General features: G+C 38.7%; 2 protein-coding genes across 2 annotated transcripts in view; one reads left to right on the top strand and one right to left on the bottom strand.

The window, feature by feature from the left end:
- LOC112986008 (nardilysin-like) overlaps positions 1-17,490 on the bottom strand; it is a 37,727-nt gene extending 20,237 nt beyond the window's left edge. Inside the window, exons 1-14 of the mRNA XM_026105033.2 lie at positions 17,315-17,490; positions 12,873-13,176; positions 12,434-12,515; positions 12,145-12,298; positions 11,393-11,466; positions 10,482-10,577; positions 9,804-9,926; positions 8,748-8,805; positions 6,775-6,848; positions 4,249-4,318; positions 2,157-2,234; positions 1,567-1,687; positions 1,431-1,489; positions 433-487 (exon numbers count right to left, since the gene is read on the bottom strand). Of these exons, the coding sequence (XP_025960818.2) occupies positions 433-487; positions 1,431-1,489; positions 1,567-1,687; positions 2,157-2,234; positions 4,249-4,318; positions 6,775-6,848; positions 8,748-8,805; positions 9,804-9,926; positions 10,482-10,577; positions 11,393-11,466; positions 12,145-12,298; positions 12,434-12,515; positions 12,873-13,176; positions 17,315-17,490 (1,524 nt within the window). The remainder of the gene's footprint in view (positions 1-432; positions 488-1,430; positions 1,490-1,566; positions 1,688-2,156; positions 2,235-4,248; positions 4,319-6,774; positions 6,849-8,747; positions 8,806-9,803; positions 9,927-10,481; positions 10,578-11,392; positions 11,467-12,144; positions 12,299-12,433; positions 12,516-12,872; positions 13,177-17,314) is intronic.
- Positions 17,491-18,035: 545 nt separating this feature from the next.
- On the top strand, positions 18,036-20,017 carry MAGOH (mago homolog, exon junction complex subunit). The gene is made up of 5 exons (XM_026105966.2): positions 18,036-18,193; positions 18,355-18,413; positions 18,681-18,791; positions 19,103-19,185; positions 19,756-20,017. The coding sequence occupies exons 1-5, from the start codon at positions 18,106-18,108 to the stop codon at positions 19,853-19,855; spliced, it is 441 nt and encodes a 146-aa protein (XP_025961751.1). The 5' UTR covers positions 18,036-18,105; the 3' UTR covers positions 19,856-20,017.
- Positions 20,018-21,162: the final 1,145 nt, after the last annotated feature.

Raw genomic sequence — 21,162 nt, 5'->3', positions numbered from 1 at the left:
AAGTTCTCCAAAGCAAAAAAGTTCCAGCTGCTTCCTACACATGAAAATATTGACATACATTCAAAATAACCAAATGATTTGCAAGTACTCTATTACAGGTTCCCCACCACCAAAACCTTAAAAACAAAACTAGAAATGTAATTAGGAAAAGATAAGATCTCTCCTGGAAAAGCATCATATAGAGAATACTCAAGTTGTATTTTGAGGAGTCTTTTAATACAGTAGTTTTAAAAGTCATGAAGGCTAACATTTTTCTATTTAAAATGTGATTTATTTCTGTTTAAGAAGTATTCTTTCTTCCAATATCTCTTTAAACTCAAAATTCTAATTCTGTTAACTGTAACTGAGCACACAGTAAAAGTCCCACTTCTAGGAAAAAAACATGAATAACATTGGTTTCTTATAGATAACAGATGAAAAAGAGTCAAGTACCTGATCCTGGAAAGAAAATTCTTTTTCATCTATCTTCTGAATCTCTTCCCAAATTCTGTGAGTGAAAAATATGTATGCATCATCCTGCAACATTTCTTAAGACATGAATAACAGAATACTTCTTGGCACAATACTAAATATTTGAGTCAAAAAGTAACATATTTCTATCTTTCTCATGCTGTCATGAGGGAAAAAAGCAGTTCACTAGACGCACACATAACTCTCTTCATTCTGAAAGCTCAAAATAGCGAAGACTTTTCAGATAAATCTCATGAGTCCTACAAATTACTAGCCTCCTCCCCTTTCTTCAGATAAGGAACAGTTAAATTATTAGATGGCAGAGAGAATGGCAGAGATAACACTTGCAATTCCAATTCCACGTTACACACCACTGCCTGACTGGAAAAACTTGAGCTCAGTCAGACTATGGCATACAGAGGAATCTTTAACAATTCCCTTGGAAATGAAAATTTTAATTATTACTTTGGGTCTCCAAATAAGGGATCTTTCACAGAAAATGTTACTAAAATACAGAAGAAAATCCTCTTTCAGATGCAGCTATGCCAGCTGAAAAGATTACTGCTCTCAGACCATCTCAAGTCACTGGAGGTTCTCCCTTCATTCTTTTATTTTGTATCAAGCTACTTGCCCCGGACTCTTCTTTTCACATTTAATCAAAATGAGTCATGTTAGCAAAAGCCCTTTCTTTTAACTGTGAAGGCTAACCAGTTCCCTTTTGGCTGATAAAGTTGAAAGAACACTAACATTGTAAATTCAGCCAGGGTGGAAGATGAACTCCAGCAGAGGAGCAGAAGGTGAAAGAAAAGTAGTAACATAGCTGTAGCTGAGGGAGGATATGAGGACAAATCCTAAGGGTGTTCCTTAATATTTAGGTCATACACATGGAAGCAGACTAGGATAGGCACACCTACGATTACAATCTCCGTTAATCTTTTTCTCTACTATTCTTAGGATAAAGGACTGGATACAAGAATTACCTTTTATCTGGACCTACTCTCTGCAACATTTTCAGATACTGGAATACAACATGCACAACCTGGAGATAGAATACAAACAAGTAAGCTTATTTTGAAATCTGGACATGGCAAAATGACAAACTACAATGAAATTTACCTCATAGAAACGCTCATAACCTTCACCAGTCAAAGTAATAGAAATGCTGAAGATAGAGTAACTGGAGTTCTGTTCAAAACCCGTCTCAGCATTTCCTCCAGATAATGCAACAGCCCAAAACCTATTGAAGAGATAAATCCAGTATTAATTACTCCAGTTAAAAACTTCCCTGAAGTATGATATCATTGTTGAAGTTTATCTTGGTTCAGTGAAAGCTGCTTTGAAATTTAATCCAAATTGATTAATCCAGAGAGATGGTTCTCTCTATAATGTCAAATTCTCTGAAATTAAAAAATTGCAAGGCAGGCATCCTTCCAGAATATATTTAGCACATCAAAATACTAAATACATATTTTTCATTTAGAACAAGAGCAACATATGAACAACACCCTAGGAGACCTGGAAAGTCTTCATGTTTTAATTCTAGTTTTTAGAATAAAGACATATACAGTACCTATCAGTGTTTTGCATCATTTAAATCACATTATAAGAATAAAATTTAAAAGGAATAATAGAATAGACATTGCTTAAAACTTGGCAAATCGTATTATTTTCCCCACTGCAGGCTTTAGAAAGAAACAAATACATACTTTTTCCTAAGAAAAGAAAGAATGCTGCCTTTGCCTTCATGTCCTACCAGCCAGGAGATATAGTGTAGTGGTTTTACCCTAAAAAATAAAAATGCAACATTCTGAATGCTAAGAGAAAAAATTCTTAACCGGATTAAGAATCAGAAAAATCAAATAATAGATAACTGGACATTTTTTTCATAAGAAGATTCTACAAATCTAACTGTAACTCTCCTCTTCACATACCAGGGAAATTGCAATACTATAAAGATGACAGTTTCTCTATTTCAAAATATAAAAGAAATTTTGATAGTATATGCTGACTGTATTGAAAAATTAATGAGATTTCCAAAAGTTAACCATGACATTTAGTGAGCCCATAGAAACCTGATATGTTGTTTTATCTCTCACTACAGAATCATTATGTCCAGTAGTTTACATAAGATCAAAACAAAGGATTAGGGCCCCCCAAACAGGATTTAAGAACACTTATGATTCTAAGTCAAAAAACACAAGGTAAAAAGTTTGTCAACAATCAGCTAATCCCAGAAGCACATAAACTTTCTAAGCATCTTCTTTTTTGACTGTTGGTGCCTGCAATTCTGTTCACACACTGCTAAATAGTCAGAGCAGCTTAGTGAGAGACCCACCAAGACTGAGAAACCAGAGGGAGCTGAAGTCCCCACAAGTGACTTGACAGGTATGAGCATGTCTAATACATGTATCAGCAGCTTTTGCTGGGGTAGGACAGGGATTGACATACATAGAGGAAGAGAAGGTAAGAGTAGAACGTTTCAGCCTCTGCTCTCTAGCATATTTCTAATTAATTACCATATAAACTGCATAACTCTCCATGGAGCACAAGCTAGAACCAACATCATCTTGCTCTGGGATTCCTCAGCCAACAAAGTCATCCCCTACCTATATATTATACTGATATCTCACTGCAGTTTTTTTTCCCAGGTACAGTGATTCCACTTTCACAGGAAACACAGACAATATCCCCTTCTCAGCTTACATAGCCATTAAGGTACTCTCCCAGGATATGGAAGTTCTGAGCTTTAATCACCTCAGCTTGGAGAGGAAACAGGTCTCCCAACTGCTAGGGAAAACACTGTAAACAATGGGTATTATGTGAAACATAGGCAAGCATCCTCTTCCTGTCACATTTTGAAAAGAATGAGCATTTCACTTCTCTTTGAAAGTGTCCTTCTAGTGCCAGTCTTCATTAATGGTTTCCAGGCTCTAGATTCTCACCTGCTGTCTCAATTCAGGTACCTAAGCTCCAGCGGGCTAAGATTTCAGACACACATTTCTGCTTAGAAGTTCCTGTTTTGTGTTAGTCTGGGTAAAAGTTCTTTGGATCTCCTTTCTGAGGAATCTGACTCTTCTCTGACACTGCATAGAGAATCTAGACCCCCAACTCTGGTTTTGAATACCACTGGAGGTGTATTAGTTGCCTATAGTGCAGGTGTCAAACTGTGCGTTTGTAGACACCAAGTCCTTTATTAGATTTAGTTCTTAGGGTTTCTTAATGCTGATTTAAATGGAAATGCCTTCATTATACTTCAGAAAAGAATAAAGAGAAACTAGCAACCTTATTAAAGGTGACTAACACCCAGCATAATCTTTGGTTCAAAAAAATCCCACAGATTTTCTCTTTTGTCCAAAGATAGAGAAGTGCAGAAAGATAACTGAATATATATGGCTAGATTAAAAAGTGTAAGCCCCATACAGTATACAACAACGTATAAACATCCAAAAAAACCCCATGCCTCCTCAGAGATCCTACAACACACAAGTAACAGGCCTGTACAGTGAAGAGCATTAGAAGTGAGATATTATCTCTATGAAATGCTGTATCTATTATGTCAACATTTAGGTATTATTGCTAATACTGTATATCATTTTGTACACTATTCTAAAAGAATCAAAAAGCACAATTTTTTTTTCCTGAAATTATTCTTTTTTGTGGTATTAGCATGAGATGAGGTCTTGATCATTTATTGGATTCTCTACACATACTGTTTCATAAACAGCATGAAATCAAAATATAATGTAAATTAATGATAATTGCATAATTAATGTAATGATAATCTAAACATTATTTTACCTGTAATTTCTCTCTTGTGGGGGCAGTGCCCAAGTGATATGCAACAGATGGATGTTTCTGACTGGAATAACTGCAAAAGAAGTTCAGTCATTAAAATAGAAATATGTTATTATTTCCAATAATTTTAAGTCCGAGAACCGTCTGTGGGCAAGATATGTTGTTTGATGTAGAAAAAAACATATGTATATGCACTTGCATATGTGGAAATATATAAAAATATATACAGTAATTCATTAAGGTGCCATCCAGCACTCTAAACCATTGTCAGTAAACGACAGCTGATATACCATCCCAGTGGTGTAACTGGATAACTTCATCCTGTGCCTTCAATTCCTCTCAGTCCCAGGATTTTAAAGTTTTCATATGTTATTCTGAGGAACAGGAGTGAAGTGTGACATACAAACATATCAAGAAGAACTTTCGGGTGATTTTTTTTCCCCTTTGAGTGATTGTCCAGATGCATTTTCACATCAGTGATCTCTAAACAACATCTCCAACATATAAAGGTTACCTAGAGGAAATGTGATGATCTTTCATTTACAAGGGGAACATTTGGCACAAATTGTTTAGTATATAAAAAGTAGTACATAACTAGCATATAGTATAGTATATAAAAAGGCAGAAGGAACTCCCATGGCTGTCTGAGCGAGCTCCTCAACCAAGAGAAGCATCTGCTATCACCCTCTTTAGCGCTGGGTAAGACTGGAAAGGCTTTATTAGTCTTGCCATCAACATCAGAAAGATAAGACTTAAATGTAAAGGTAGTTCAGAGTTATGCTTCAATAGGAAACATAGGGAGCTCGGCACAGGATGCTGTATGTACATCCTGCCATATGTCCTCATATTATGAAAGAAGTACTCACATTTCTGTTAGAATGAACCTTTAAAGAAGGCAGAAGCTCTCCAACCATTTGGAAGCAATTTGGGGGAAATAGGCTTTTGAGGGAGACTGGATTCAAAACAGCTCCTACGAACTCAAAGCTCAACACAAAGTTTTAGTGATACTTCAGCACATTCAATGTGAGTTACGGCATGTCAGAGAGCTACGAATGGTCTAAAGGAAACTAGTCATCTGCTTCCAGCATCCACCTTTTTCTAGGCAAGCACTGAGGTACTTATTTCTGTTTAAGGCAGCTGGCTGAATGACCAAATGATAGAAACTTCTACTCGCAATAATCCTGACCAACCACAAATCAAAAACAATTTTCTATGAGAGGGTCAAATCACTTTTTAATGAGATCTATATGCTGAAAAAAACCTCCCTCGGTCTTGGAAGAGGATTAGTGTACTACAGCCAGTATCATCATTTTCATCTCAATTTGGGTTTCCATCCTCCTATTTTCTTTTTATCACTCTGAAAAATTGCCAGTGACATAAAATAGAACCGATCTGATGTCTCTTAGGGACAGAGGAGTAGTTATGTACAATAAAGCAGGCTCTTGCAAAAGGTAACCAAGAACTCTTTGAGATCAGGGAAAGTGAACAGGAGAATAGCAGGGCTGAGAATTTTATCGCCTAGCTATAAAATTATTGTGCTCAAAACCCAGAATCTGAAACTATATGCTCTCAGGCAGTATAGAATGGGCAGTCTTCTGCCAAAAACAGCAGAAAGGGCAGAGGGAATGAAAGACAATGACATTGCTATACTGCTATGCTTGTAGATGAGAATAAAAGAAGAAAGAGCATTTGTGAGCAAAGATGCACAAGCGAGCAGGCTAATTTGAGGGCCTACTTATCTATTGCTCCTAATAGCTATGAGATCCCTGAACAAAAGTGGAGGATGAGTCTTGCAAAAGGGTATGTTTACTGATAAAGCAGTCTCTTTCTGGATGAAGAAGAAAAAGGTTCCTATGGCAACCATGAATGAATTCAGCACATGAACTGTACATAAAACATATCTGCAAGGGCTCTCTTGAAAGCTGAGGCTTTGCCTGCATCAGGGATCACTGAAAATTGCAATGGGTTTTACAAATAAGGATTGCAGAGGCAAAGGATGGTGCTTCTGCATTCACCAAATCAAAGACTGCTTGAAGGTACAATTATGTACAGAGGAGGAAAGCAATATATTTTTTCTGAAAGAAGTCTTCAAAACACTGTGGACATTGAAAAATCTGAGGCATGCAGGGGACAAGTAAGGCCTGGCAATTTATTGTAAGGGAAGAGAACATGCCAGAGGCCTCTACTTTTTTAACTAATGAAGTCTTATGTTTGGATTTCCTGATCTACTAGATCAGTTTCCTTCATTACAGAATAAAGGAAAAACAAAGAATCAAATATCTGAACCAAAGAAGTTGGAAGAGCTAGAGGTGTGTAGGGGAAAAGGCAAGCTCTAGAAAAAAGAAAATGCAAAAATGATTAAAAGGTATGGCAGAGACACAGGTAAAAATGTTAAAAAGAAATAATTCAATTCAGCTCAATGTTAAATCATAACAGAGAGCATGAGGTCCACTCAGTGTAGTATGAATAGGTCTCTAAAGGTAAAACTAAAAAGTTTCTGGTATATATACACCACCCAAGGTCTCTCACCTCTGTAAAGCTTGTGAAATTCTGGTGTGTCAAAAGGCTCTGTCAGATGACCAAAACTTGGTTTTGGTAAACCACTTCAAAAATAAAACAAAGAAAAATTAGCACAATGTTTACTGAACTCAAAGGCAAGCAATGCAAAACGGCGGCAGCAGCAGCTGCTTAGTTGCCCAGTTCTGAAGTAGCATCTTGGTAGAACTGGGACGTGACCCAAATCAGAACCTGGACATCCTAATTGAAGAGGTAAAAACATTCAATATCTCTTTGATTACTTCCACAGACATACAGCCGTCTTGTAGACATATCCCTCCACTATGGGAAGGTTGTGGGCAAAAGGTTAAACAAATACCTTCACTCCTTGCCACATGGGGAGCTTCAAACAGTTAAGCAGATTTGTTTGAACAAAATCAACTTTCCACAAAAATGCATTAATTGAATAAAGCACTTCGCTAATTTCTGACTGAAGAACTCGAAACATGCATTGATATAAGACACCTCTTTCTTATTTAAAACCTATGTTTTGTGGCAATTGGTTAGCAGACAATTCACAAAGGCTAACTTCAGTCAAGACATGCCAAATTCTCTCTGTCTCTCAGCAGAAACCAACAGAAACAAGCTCACACATGTTACAGTGCTATGTAAATATCTCTGCACAATTTTAAAGTGAGAAATTACACATATCTATTTTTAAAAAAGAGCAATTAATATTTTGTGTAAGTTGAAGCCATAATTCTGCCATAAGAAAACACAAAATAAATAAGTAATATTCACTTTCTTCATTTATTTAATGAAATAAATTATGAGGAGGATTCATCTGTAGCACCACCCTGTTATTCTTTAAGGCCAGCAACTCTAATACACTGCACCACACATCGACTTCTAGCACTGCCAACATATTAGAACCAAACAGATTCATACAGGGATCGACTTTTCAAAGACAAAGTAAATCACATGATAAACCTGCATTTGCCACAAAATCAATCTATAGAAAAAGCAGTGAAACAAAATTAAGGAGTTAAATGTCATTAAAATTCACACAAAGATTCACATGAGATATAGGTGATCTTGTCTGAGGACAGAGGGATGAACTAGGCAACTCCTGATAGTCCCTTTCACTCCCGTTTTCTATGATCCATTGACCTTTCTCAGATCACACACACATCTGAGCCCAATGCCTGGCTGGGGATTTTTTGGTTTTATTTTTAACATGGATGCCAATATGATGCATTTTTGGTAACTTAGTCATCTTCAGTAAGTATTGTCTTGCAAGCAAGCATGTATGTTCGCAAAAAATGGCTTTAAATCTATAACCAGCAACAGTGGCATAGGACAGCAGGGAAAACTCACATCAAAGAGTAGCTCTCTGAGTTAAAAGAATAAGGTCATTTGACTTGGTGCCAAAATAATAGACATTATTTCTACTAAGCTAAATTTTAAATCAAATGGATATAACTTACCCCTACCATAAATTCAAGATACAGAAGGGAATGTCTTTTCTAAATAGCACATTACAATGCATAGCTTAATATTGAATTAGCATAAAAACCCATGGTCAGTTTGTCTCCAACAGCCACAATAAACTGCCAGCTCAGCTATATTTTGATACTAATCATCTTTTACACAAAGCAGAGGCATGTAAATTAACTCTTTTCAAAACCAGAATACAATTCTCTCCCCAGCAACTAAAAAAAGTAGCACAAGTATAACAAGGATCTACATGTACAGTCAAAATACATACCATGGAACACATGAACTGCTATCAAACACCTTTTAAAGAAACATTTAGGAATTTATTAACATCCAAAGATGAATATTGTCTTCATTTAGTCAATGAAAGTAGTTTCTTTGATAAGGGTATCAATAGGAGTTCCTTGTAGCTCCATAGCTACAAGGAAAAGTGACTGCATGAAATTCTGCATGTTTAACACATAGTCTTACAATTTACAGATATGAGAGAAATCAGAAAAGAATCTCACTTATTTGGAATCTGCGAAAAAATTTCTGTCACCCAATTCTCCAAAGTGTCCAACGTTTCTAGTGAAGAGAAAAAAACGGCAAAAATAACTTTTACAAGAAAATTTTCAGGAAAACAAAAATAATTCATAAATCTTGCAACATTAAAATTAAGTTAAACTCAGGATTCAAAGTATGTTGATTTATTAGAGCTTGCTGCCAGCATTCATCAACAACAGACAGAACTAAATGGCAACATTTAAGCACATTTATCCGATTTCTCCAGTTTCATCAAGTCCCATAGGTACCTGCTTCCCCATCGGGAAGGTGTTCCCCCCACTTCTTTTAAAAGTGAAAATCATGTAAATTTCATTCCTCTTAAAAAATAAATAAATAAATGAAGACCTTGTGAACCAGTATCAGTATCAAGATCTTATATACACATTATATTCTAGCCCTTTTATCACATCTAAAATAATAATGTTAAAAATGTTTATATATGTAAATTTTCTTCAGAAACAGAACAATTAGTGCTTGGGCATGTTTCGGCTTCTAGCAGATGGAAAAGAACTACAATCCACACATTTCTGTCTTTCACAAATATGACCTTAAGCCAATGCATTCAAGTGTAGTATGCCTTCTGATTATAAATGTGTCAAGATAACTCAAAAAACATGAGGGTAGCAATATACTATCTACCGAATTGCCATTAAACATACAACATTTATTTTAAGACAAGGAAACTAACATCCATGCAGCAAAAAATAGCTTTTTTCTCACTCAGAATATGCATTCACCATGAAGTACATTAAAATTAGAATACAGAACTCGGACAGTTGACATCTCCCACATGAATTTAAATGTGGGCTCTCAGGATAACTCATATTCCAGTTTGAACTTCTCTCCAAAACAGTAATTTAAACAAGTGCATTAAGCACTTGTATTCCTGAAAAGGTTTATAAAACAACTTAGACAACTATAATAGTCATTTTCTAACAAAAAATTGGTACAAATTCTGAGCTCAAAGTTAAACAAGACATTATTTAAGAACAGCATACAAAGTTTATACTTGGTATTACCTTTACATTGAACAACTAAGTTCATATAATGAGCAGAGTAATAGCTCTGCCAAAAATCCTTCAGCCTGGTATAGATATCAATGTTACTCTTTTTCGGCTCATGCTTTAATGTCTCTGCATTCCCTGTAAATGTTAAGCAAGCATTTAGTTAGCTATTTTTATATCAGTAGGATATTTCTACTCAAGGGTGTACTTTTAGATAATTTGTGTAATGGAAGTTCAGTAAAATCCATAGAAAAATGGACTGCATAAAGAATGAAGCTGTGAATATTCACGTCCAAAGTTATGAAAAATAATGAAACACAACAAAACCTTTTTCATGTTCATACAACTAGTACTAAGAGTCTGCCTAAACATATCAAACAACAGTCAAGAAATCAGTAATTTTAACTACCATTTTTAACTACAAATGACACTTTGAGATTACTGTAAAACATACTCAAAAAGAGCATTCTTTTCTTGTCAATGAATCATTTTGGACACTGTCTATACACAGTGAAGTTGTGAGAGGACTGGAGAAGAACTCAAAAAATTTATTAGAAAGGTGCCATAAGTGACAGAAGGACAGACAGGGTTGTATCATAATGCGAGAGATCTGAAGACCTTTCTCTCAATAGTCCAAGCTAATAGGCCCAGCTGGAAAGGCATGACTGTCCCAGTCATTTAGACAGAACTTACCCCAGAAAAACTTTCTCATTGGATGCCCAGGTCTGGCAAGGCTTCCCAGTAGTAGCTCCTGCCTGTTTGCATCAGAGGACTTTGCTAGCTGGTACTCTGTTAGTTTTGAATAATTAGAATGGTAGTCAGTCACTGGTTTTGAGGAAATACTCCTATAAAATGTCAATACTGTTTAAACAAAGATTCACACAGTACAAAGGGCTGCACTGAAAGTGCTTCTTACTGGATACACAGAACAGCAATGAATAGTACTAATATTCTGAAGCCGAATATGTCTTCCAGTCAAACCCAGCCAGATTTAAAATTTTCAGTATTCCTAACTTCAATGTAAAATGCAAGAAGAAAAGTGATTTTAACATTTATTTTAAAATTAACACTCTGCAACTTTTCTTCCTATTTCGTGAAACATCAAAAAAGACCTTTTTCTGTTCCTTTGGTGAGCATCTTTAACCAAATGTTATTTCAGTTTGCCAAAGTTCTGTCTTACTTCATTAACAGCTTCTGAGGTGCTTCTCTGAAGTAAGATTGTCTTACTTCACAAATAACTGTAATTCTAATTTTCTTACACAATTTACTACTGTGCTTAGGAAGCCTGTCTCGCCCTGCAAAGTTACTACCAATCCTTACTGGTCTGCATTGGTTATATGCCACCATTCCTCATGACACACTTTAAGTGCCATTTACACAAAAGTACCTACACATAAGGAAGTTCAAACAAGTTCAAGGAAGCCATAAAATGCCATGGACCCAAAATTTAGCAAGTTACTTCTGAAGTTCTAAAAATAAACGATAAACATACATGATGAGAGTTCACAGCACTGAATATGGCAGCATGCTGGTTAAATACTATACTCAAGAATTTCAGGCTGAGAAGCTCAAGAAAAGTTTACAGGCATTCATATTACTCTTACCACTGTCAATAGCTTCAATTTCACGGTCGATTGCTTCCCTGATCATTAACGGGTGAATGAAAAACTGTGCCCATCTAAAGCAGAAAGAAAAACGGTAATTGCTTCCTACTGTCTGGTGGAAAGAAACACTGCTTCCAACATCAAGGAGATATTGGCAATGTTATCTGTGCTTGAACAACAGATGAAGCTTTAATACCAGAAGACCTAATCATACAATACACAAATCCATAGAAAAACATATCTTATTTTTTGTTCTCCACACAAAACTAAAGATACTTCTCCCTCCTCACCAGACCCCCCCCCAACATCCCATGTAAACTTATATTTAAGAGAGACAGCTCACAAGAAGATTTCTCAAAGTATTTCTCCACTGTGTAATGGAGAAATGGAATAAATTAATAATGGCAATAATAGGAAACTAAAACATAAGGAATCCTAAAAACAGCCAGTACTTTATCTGGATTTACACAAATCGAAATCTCCTCAGATTAATCTCAAAATAACATATAATACTGTGGGTCACAACTCCTACTTCACAGGATAGCAAGATATCCAAAGAAATATTAGTTTTCTTTCACACAAGATGTCTTCTGCTTCAGTAAAGGGATAGCTAAATTTCAGAAAAAAATACACTCTTCAATCTGACCAAAATGAGGAAACAGAAAGGTTTAAACTCCATTTCTTTAGACAAATATGCACTGCCATAATGTACTTTAATCTAAACAATGCTTTATTTGATGCGATCAAGTTACCTATCAAGTGCTGCTTTGAAGTATTGCTGTTGAATATCAAAATGGAAGACTGTTCGCTCACAGTCAGTTGAAGCATTGTCACTGCCACCATGCTTCTTCAGGAACACATCAAACCCATTCTCATCTGGATATTTTAAGCTGCCCATAAATACCACTGAAATGAAAATCAGGATTAGAAATACAATCTGAACATTATGAGTAGGTCTCAGCCCAATTTCCCTTTACTGTATGCCTTACTTAGTCTGAACTGCTGTAAAAATGGGGTTTAAACATGGAGAATGATACATACTGTGTTCAAGAAAGTGTGCCAGCCCAGGCAAATCTTCAGGGTCACAAAAACTGCCAACAGCAACACAAAGAGCAGCAGCAGACTGCAAAGTGACACATCATACATTGTTGCAACAACTTATAGGAAAAACAGTATTACTTTAGCTGGTAAGCAAATGATCAAACACAACTATCCCAAGGAAATAACTGAAATTCACCCAGAAACAAAGGGGAAAAATGCTAATTCTGTTGTCATGCCAGCAAAAGCATTCAGGAAAGAGTGACCCTAGAAACAACAGCAGTAGCGGCTCAAAGATGGGCAAGAAAGATGGGCAACGAACTGCAAAAGAAAAGCAGTACAACTATAAATAGGAGTCTGGAATAGATGATTAAGCTAGTTGTTGGAATGGGACCAGAGTTCATTACTTCAAAAGTGTTAAAACTGTAACATTAACACATACCAGTTTCTCTGTACTTTCATTTTCCTCTTCCTTTTCTGTTGGTTCTGACTCTGACTCTTCTTTTCCTGTTAACTCTTCAATTTCCATATCAGAATCACTGGGATCCTCCTCAGCTTTATCATTGTCCTTATCATCCTTGTTATCACAACTTTCCTCATCATCTTCCATGTCTGCTCCTGAGTCACTGCCATCATCAGTTTCAGTCTCAGACTCGGCACTATCCTCTTCTTCTGAGGATTCTTCCTCCACATTATTTATATCAGAAATGAGTAATGCATGCAAACCATTTTGTAATTTGATATACCTATGAAACCAATTATATGGACAATATAAACTGTCCTTAAAACATCCAAACCATCAAAGTAGATGTATAGTATAACCATTCTAGGCCATCTTCCCCAGCAATGTCACTAAAGATCTGCTAAGCATGAAAGATAACTTGAGAGCAGAAAAACCTACTGTCAAATTGCTTGGTCCTTAATTTCATTTTTTCATAAAGGTTAAGAATCATAATATGTGAGTAGAGTAGATAACAACAGATACAAATGGTCAAGACTGCTACATTAAATTTATGAAAAAGTGCAGTACTTCATCACTTAGCTGAGTTGCACATGTTTAGTTATTAATCTTTATTCATAAATAAATTTCCCTAGGCTAATAATCATTGCCTCTCAATATCCTCGTTTCCTTGGGAACAGAACGTAAGAAAAGTAGTCTAACCCAGGCAGAGGGGAAGCAGCTTGACCTACTGCCATATAGTGAATTACACTGGGAGCCCATTATCAGTTCAAGCATTAACCTTAAGTATTTCACCTCCCTCTCTCTCATTTTTTTCTCTTTCCTCACTCTTGGTAAGTCTATGATACGTTGTTCTTTATTTGTGTGTGCCCAGTGAATAGCAAATGAGACATCAAATTTATTTAATATCTTTAGGTCCAAACAAAAAGTAATTTCCGTTAAACATGACAAATATAAAATTTCTTCACTCCATGATTTTAATCCAGTGAAATCCTATAAAATCCACACTAGCTACTTAATCCTAGTTTATGAGCATCTACATTTAAACATTCGTATTTTCCCAAAAGAATATATAATTTCTGTGAAAACAAATCAACAACGAACCCCAACACTTTTTGGTTTTGACTATGCTAGTGAAAGCTTACAGCTCCTACATAGCCAGAAGGGGAAGCTAGATCACAAGATATACGAGACTCCTGAAAAACAAACTACAGCCAAATAGGACCTATCAATAGGCACTGTAGTCAGTTTATGAATGAATACTGTCCAGATATGGACATCTGGGGCTTGTCTCCACACAGAATTAATTGAGGTCAAAAGGTTTTACTTGATTATTTACACAACACCATGCCAAATATTATGTTATTTCCACATGCAGCTTAGATCTTGAAGCATTTCAGCTGTTTTTTACACAGTTCGAAAAAATAAATATTGCCTGACTTAATCTCACTGTAAGCACAGTCAGCTTCAATATCCCTGCATTAACTGCCTACATCTGGGAAGTGCTGCAGCAGCACCTAGATGAGATCAACTCAAGTTCATCAATGTAAAACCCATTTTCAATACTGCTGTACAAAATTCTTTCCCCCATTCAGTGTTCTAAATGAAAAGTGTTCTTCCTAGTGATCATCACAAGAGATACCTTATTTTTAAATGATTATTTCAGAAGGGAATATTTAACAACAGGGCATGTCTCTGGCTACTTCCTTCCTCTCAGCAGTTCCCCAAAGAACAAAAAGGTAGGCAATGACACTGGTCTATCTACTCTCAAACTTCAGGCCATTACTGGAGGTGTTCACTAAGGAACTGAGCAGCCGTTATAAAGAGGCACAGTGCTGCACTAGTAGCCCACAGAACAACTCTGTCAGGCTACTGCCTTTGCCCAAAGGAGATATGAAACTGCAGTTATGAGAGTAAAAATTGAAGAGACTACTTGACCATCTACACAGTCAGAAAAACAAGAGCCTACCACGTTAAAAAGCAGACAAGGTGAGAGGCATATCTCCTAAACCTAGCCACAGAGAAGTCACAGCTCAAAACAGAAAAAAAACAAATTGTTACCAACATCCCATTCACACTGAATTGAGATGCCATTTCAGGTAACTTGGTTTCAAGTATTCAAAGTGTAGTGACAGCTGTAAATGCAGAGAACCAAAGAGATCATTACACTGCTGCAGATTTGTTTTTGATTAGACAGATGAATGAAACTTCTAAAGAGATCACTACTGAACCTAAAACAATAAGGAAATAATAGAGCGCCCTGTGAATAATTTCTGTGCACTTCACTTATCTGTAGAAGTCATGATGAAGAGTGGAGGATTTAGTTTTGCTTTGCAATTCTGTAACTATTACGACAGTATCTGCACTACTAGTAGTACTGAAAACAGAGATTAAAAAAGAAACTGCATCTTTTACTACTCAAGCTAATATTTTAACGAAGAAAATAGCTTTTGATTTTCACAGATAGCAGATCAATTTAAAAATGAGTGTTCCATAAACTTCAACATGACCTGCAAGCTTCCCACTGAAAGAATACCAGACTAACAGATTAACAGAAACCACTTTTCCTGTTTTGCAGTTTATTCCTCTATACATCAGCTGACTAAAAAGAGGATAGGGCCCCTGCTCCTCTAAGATGATTCCGCTAAAGAAAAAACTACTAGTTCCATCATCCCATCACTTAAGATGTATGATCCTCCAGGGTTCAGTATCACTCTCAGCTAAAGGACAGAAGGATTATATGAAGAGAACCTGAATGCCTGAAGAGAATGAATTATATGAAGAGTACCTTATGCCTGAAGAGAACAGCCGTGTAGAAAGCAAGAGCAGAACAGAACAAATATTTGTCACCTATTGGATGCTACAGCTAGGTTGAAATGCATGAAGTCATGAGATACCAGCAAGGGACCTCCGTACAGGGACATTCCAATAACATACCACCACAGAAACCTGTACATTGCTGTCTGCTTTTAATAGAAACCTAGACAGGAAAGATTACCCTTGGTACCAAACCCTAAAGACCTCTAATTTCCATTTAGGTGCTTTCAGCACCTGTTTCACTTTGGATGCTTTCAATTTAAGTCACAGCATTTAAGGGATTTGTAACTTTCCTCTTGCTTGTCAAGCCTAGTAAGCACTCTCTCATGATAGCCATTTATCTAAGGAATTAGTGACACCTTCAAGAGCTGGCTTTCATGAGACTAACAGCAGAAGAATCACAGAATCGTAAAATAATTTAGGCTGAAAGAGACCTACTGAGACCATCTTTACACAACCCCCCTGCTCAAAGCAGGTCCAGCTAGACTGGGATGGTCAGTTCTGAGCATCTCCAAGGATGGAGATTCCACAACCTCTTTGGGTCCCTGCTCCAATGTTTGCCCCGCTCAAAATATGCCTCCAAGTTATTGGTTGTTAGGTATGTTGCTAATAGCTCAGAGGTTTTGTGAACCATAGCACTGTTATTCTAAATATATGATTTAAAAAAAAATGTTTAGTCCTGCTGCAAGAAATCTCTCCAAAATACTGCACATTTGCATATATGTGCTTAGCAAAACTGAACACTTCACCTTTTGCATAATAACAAGCTTCTGAGGAAAGAGACAGTGACCTGTTCATCTGTAACTCTAAGAAAGACTACATTTTTTCTCTGTTAAGTGTAGCTAGGTTTGAAAAATGCAATGTTTTTAATGAAGTTTTAACATTTCACTAAAATAGCAGTGCTCCAATTTCATTTTAACAATAATAGTCATTTATCAATACAAGATACTTCATGCTAGACAGTAATTAACCATTGCTGTTACTTACTACAGGCAAATTTCCCGCTGATTTCATTTGTAGCTTTTAACACAGCAACATAAAATGTTAATATCTGGACTTATAGTAAAAGACTAGCTGCACCTCATTTTTCTTTTATTATGTCTAAATGTTACAAGAAATCATTTACTACTAGCAACTGAATAATTTTCATTTTCCTCCCCATCAAAAATCCCAATTTTCAGGGCAAAGCATGTGATGCATCCTGCACTGACAAAATTAAGTTATCTCAAGTGACAAATTGATCCTTATGTGCGGATCTCAATCGATCCACCAGATGTATTTCAGTGAGGGAACCTAAGCCATTACCATCACAGTTATGGGAAAGTGTATGTAGTATCAAGAACCTTTATGATTTTTTTTCTGACAAAAACACATTGAAAACGTTACTAAGAGAAGGAGAAAATAGTTTTGCGCTTGCTGGCCGAGCTCAGAGTACCCCAAGGGGCGCGGCGCGCCGAAGGCGAAAGCCTTTGCCCCGGGGAAGCCACGACCGTTAGGCGTGTGGGGGGAAGGAGCCTGGGCTGTCACCTACAGGCGAGCCCGCTCCGCCGCTGCGCACCGCCCGCGCAGGAGCTGCGGCGGGGGCGAGCGCGGCGGGCGCCCCTCACCTGTACTGCTTAGGGTCGCTGGGGGACTTGACAATGTCCGGGTCGCCCTGGTTGAACCTGAGGCCCTGCCCTTCTTCCTCTGCGGGCGGCAGGGCGTCAGCGCCCTCACCGGCCGCCACCTCCCGCCGCGGGGGCAGCTGCGGGCGGCAGGAGCCGGACACCAGCTTCGCCCTCATGGGCACCGCTGGGGCCGCCGGCGCCCGCCAGGGGCCGCCCGTGACCAGCGCAGCTGCGCGCGCCCGCCCCGAGCCGGCGGTTGGAGCGACGCCAACGGTCGCCCGGCGCTGCCGGCCAATCAGAGCGCGGCGCGCTGGCCGCAGCCGCGCGCCGGTAACAGCCGCAATCGGCACGCGCCGCTGTTCGGGGGCAGGGGGCGCGAGCCTGAGGGGTGTCACTCGCGCTGCTACGCCGCGAGGCGCAGCGGCACCGAGCTGAATGCCGGAGCGCGATGTCAGCGCTCAACTCTTCCGCCGCAGGGCTGTCCGGACGCAAACAGGGCGGCCCCAGCGGCCGCCCGAGCGCGCAGCTCCTGTGAGGAAACCCAGGATGCGCTTCCCCTGCTCGTGACCCCCAGAAAATCCCCTGAAGGGCGCTCAGGAGGGCCCGGAGCAGCCCCAGGGGGGCGTGCAGCCGCTAACCCGCGCTAGCCCAGACACCAGCAGGCCCCGAGCCGCTAGCGGCACCGCCGCAGACCAGGCCGCCCCGCCCCGCGGCTGCGGCCCCGCCCGCCCGCCGTGACGCGCTTTCCCGGCGCCCGGTGCCGCGGTGCATGCCGGCGCGGCGGCGGGACCATGGCGAGCGACTTCTACCTGCGCTACTACGTGGGGCACAAGGGCAAGTTCGGCCACGAGTTCCTGGAGTTCGAGTTCCGGCCCGATGGTGAGGGCCGGGAAGCAGGGTCGGGCGGCGGGACCCCCGCCGGGGCTGGCCCTCAGTGCCCGGGAGGCCTTGGCGCTCCCGGTGCCCCGCGTCGGGCCCGCTGGGCCGCGGGGTCCCGACTGACGGGGGCCGTTTAACGCTTATCCTGTTTTTTTTACTAGGGAAACTGCGCTATGCCAACAACAGCAACTACAAAAACGACGTCATGATCAGGAAAGAGGTATGGCAGGTCGCGTGCTTGGCCGCTCGGCATGAAAATAAACGAGGAACTTTCATAACGCTGTAAAGCTTGCCCAGTGCCTTCAATGAAGATGCATTCCTTTGCCCAGCCTACGTATTATGGCTTAGCAGTCTGGCTGTTCTTGAAAGCAGATGTTTTATTTGAAATTAGCAGATTGCTCTATTTGAGCATGATAGTTTATATTAGTAAAAACTGTAGCATGCTAGATAGCGCTTGCATTTTCTCATGCTGACCTGTTGTTTCTAGGCTTACGTTCATAAGAGTGTGATGGAGGAGCTGAAGAGAATAATTGATGACAGTGAAATTACAAAAGAAGATGATGCCTTATGGCCTCCTCCTGACAGAGTTGGCCGGCAGGTTGGTGTACAGTGTCTTTTCCAATTGCTGTTCTAGTTTGTATATGTTAGGTAATTAGTCAGAAGTGTAACTGAACTTTATTTTTTATCAAGCCACTGTTGTTTTTAGCAGAGGGGTAAACAACTAATTGTTTTTAACTTGTGCAGTGTGAAAAGGCAATTTAGTTGTGAGGGTTACCATGATTCACAGATGTATGGCATTCAATGCCCTTGGAATAAAAATGGAAAAGCTGTTTTTGCAGTACCTATTTCTGTACAAACAGTATTCTGCACAAACAATAATTTGACTTCTTATAATCTTTTATTTTGTAGGAGCTTGAAATAGTAATTGGTGATGAACACATCTCTTTTACCACATCAAAAATTGGTTCACTCATTGATGTAAATCAATCCAAGTATGTATTCTGCTTTTTTTTGTTGTTCTTTTGTAAAACTTGCTGATTACTCAGTAGTTGTGTTTTATATTTTTTCAAACTATAAATCAGTTCCTCGAGGAACATGTGCTCTGTGGTCCAGCATAATGTACCAAATATTTTTAGAGTGTGTCACTACTTGATATATTTTCAAACTCACTGAGCTAGCCTTATTACAGGAACACTTGTTAGATGTATTCACAGAATCTGAATTAAAATATCTTTGGCCTATCCACATCAAACTCTCTAGTTAGACCTAAGACTTTAGTATTTCATCTAAACTGAAAAGACTGGATATTGTGTTTCATAAGTCCAAAGTTATGTTACTACTTGCCTTCTTGTTGAAAATGCTCATTTTGTCAAGACTTAAAACTTACAAACTTGGACTGCAAAATGACACATTAATCACTGCAGGATGAAATGAGTCTGTTATGTCTAAGGTGACCCCTGAGAAGTCTGGCTATAGGCTTTTCTAAAAACTAGTTAGTTCTATAAACTGCTCTCTTAGAACTTCAGTCTAACTTTTTCAATTTCTCATGTTCTGCATTGCAGGGATCCAGAAGGCTTGAGAGTGTTCTACTACTTGGTTCAGGACCTTAAGTGTCTAGTCTTCAGTCTTATTGGACTACACTTCAAGATTAAGCCAATTTAAGTCACACAAACTGAAATTTGTATTGCAGTGTATGTATGTGGGAAATGCTGTTTCAATTTCTTACTACTTTTGCCCTGTAACTTTTATGTATGTTAGAATTTTTTTACAAGGTTTAAGTGAATGTCTTAATAAAATGGTGCGATCTGTATTTTTAATTTAAAAGTTCTGGTGATAAACTGACTTCCTAACACTAGTTTTGTTATGGTATTCAGGGTACGTTCTTTCACTTGTATCACACAAAGCCTTATGTAAAATACATGTTTCACTTTCTAGGTAGCACTAGAAAACAGAGTTAAGCCTTGCCCCGTGCCGTCAAGCTTTTGTCAGCTGTCAGGATAAACTTGTGTTACTGATACTGCTCCTGAACTGGATATTCTGGTGGCCAGCTCAAATATTCAAAACAGCTGAAGCCTTGACTCTATGCATAACTCATTAGAGTGAAGGCACAGAACTACCCTTATACAATCCTGCTGCTCTAAGCACCCACTTGCCTTTAGAGCAGATGCAAGCAATAGCCCACATGGTAGCCATCCGCGATCTTCACTGATACTCCCATCCAGCTTTTCTTAAAAATCCCTTAAAAAAACAAAAAAGCATGAATGTATTTACTTATGTTCTAGACAAGCAGATCTTGTACGCAGCATTGCTTAAGAAACACAGAGGACGAGACATATGCCTCAACTTTGAGGTGGTAATTTTTCCAAAGCACTGTGGGAAGGAGATGGATGGCTTTCATGACAAATATGAACTTGAACTGAATTTCTGTCTGACATCTGCTGGTGCCCAACTTATGGTGAGTGAAGGAGGACTGCCATAACATTTGTAACCCCAAGCAGTCTTGAATGCAGAAGAAATTCACTGCAATGAGGATGTTGAGACAAGGGGAAAGCTTATATAAAGCAGTTTTACCTTGAAAAATGCCAGTGTGCTTCACTGAGACATGCTAAGCTTCACAGTGCTGCTTTCAGATGATTTTTATAGTGTAAATGGATTCTCATCAAAACCAAAGTGGGATTGCTTAGCAACTTGCCTTGGATGTGAAAGATCTAGTTAAACTCTTGTCAGGATTCTGACCTGACAAATGAGTAAGGGAGTTTTTCAAACATAAAACGTTGAGCTCAGGAAGAATACTTCTAGATTCGTAATGGCCGACCATTCCAGAAGGGCGGTTTACTGAAGCCTGTGGCACAAATTCAGCTCTGTGGCTGGCTGCACCCTCTGGAACTAAAATCAATAGAAGTTACTTGATGTTGGGCTTAAGAGGAGGAAGCTTTGTTTAAAAACTCCTGAATTATGCTTAACGTAGT

Source organism: Dromaius novaehollandiae, chromosome 8, assembly GCF_036370855.1.
Source record: "Dromaius novaehollandiae isolate bDroNov1 chromosome 8, bDroNov1.hap1, whole genome shotgun sequence".
NCBI lineage: Eukaryota > Metazoa > Chordata > Aves > Casuariiformes > Dromaiidae > Dromaius > Dromaius novaehollandiae.
Note: the sequence above shows the minus strand (reverse complement) of the source record. Positions and strands in the feature narration are given on the sequence as shown.

Excerpts from the sequence above, each read along its gene's own strand:
- MAGOH (XM_026105966.2), top strand. The coding sequence starts at position 18,106 with ATGGCGAGCGACTTCTACCTGCGCTACTACGTGGGGCACAAGGGCAAG. Across the intron at positions 18,194-18,354 it reads GTTCGAGTTCCGGCCCGATG|GGAAACTGCGCTATGCCAAC; the intron begins GTGAGGGCCGGG and ends TTTTTTTACTAG. Across the intron at positions 19,186-19,755 it reads ATTGATGTAAATCAATCCAA|GGATCCAGAAGGCTTGAGAG; the intron begins GTATGTATTCTG and ends TCTGCATTGCAG.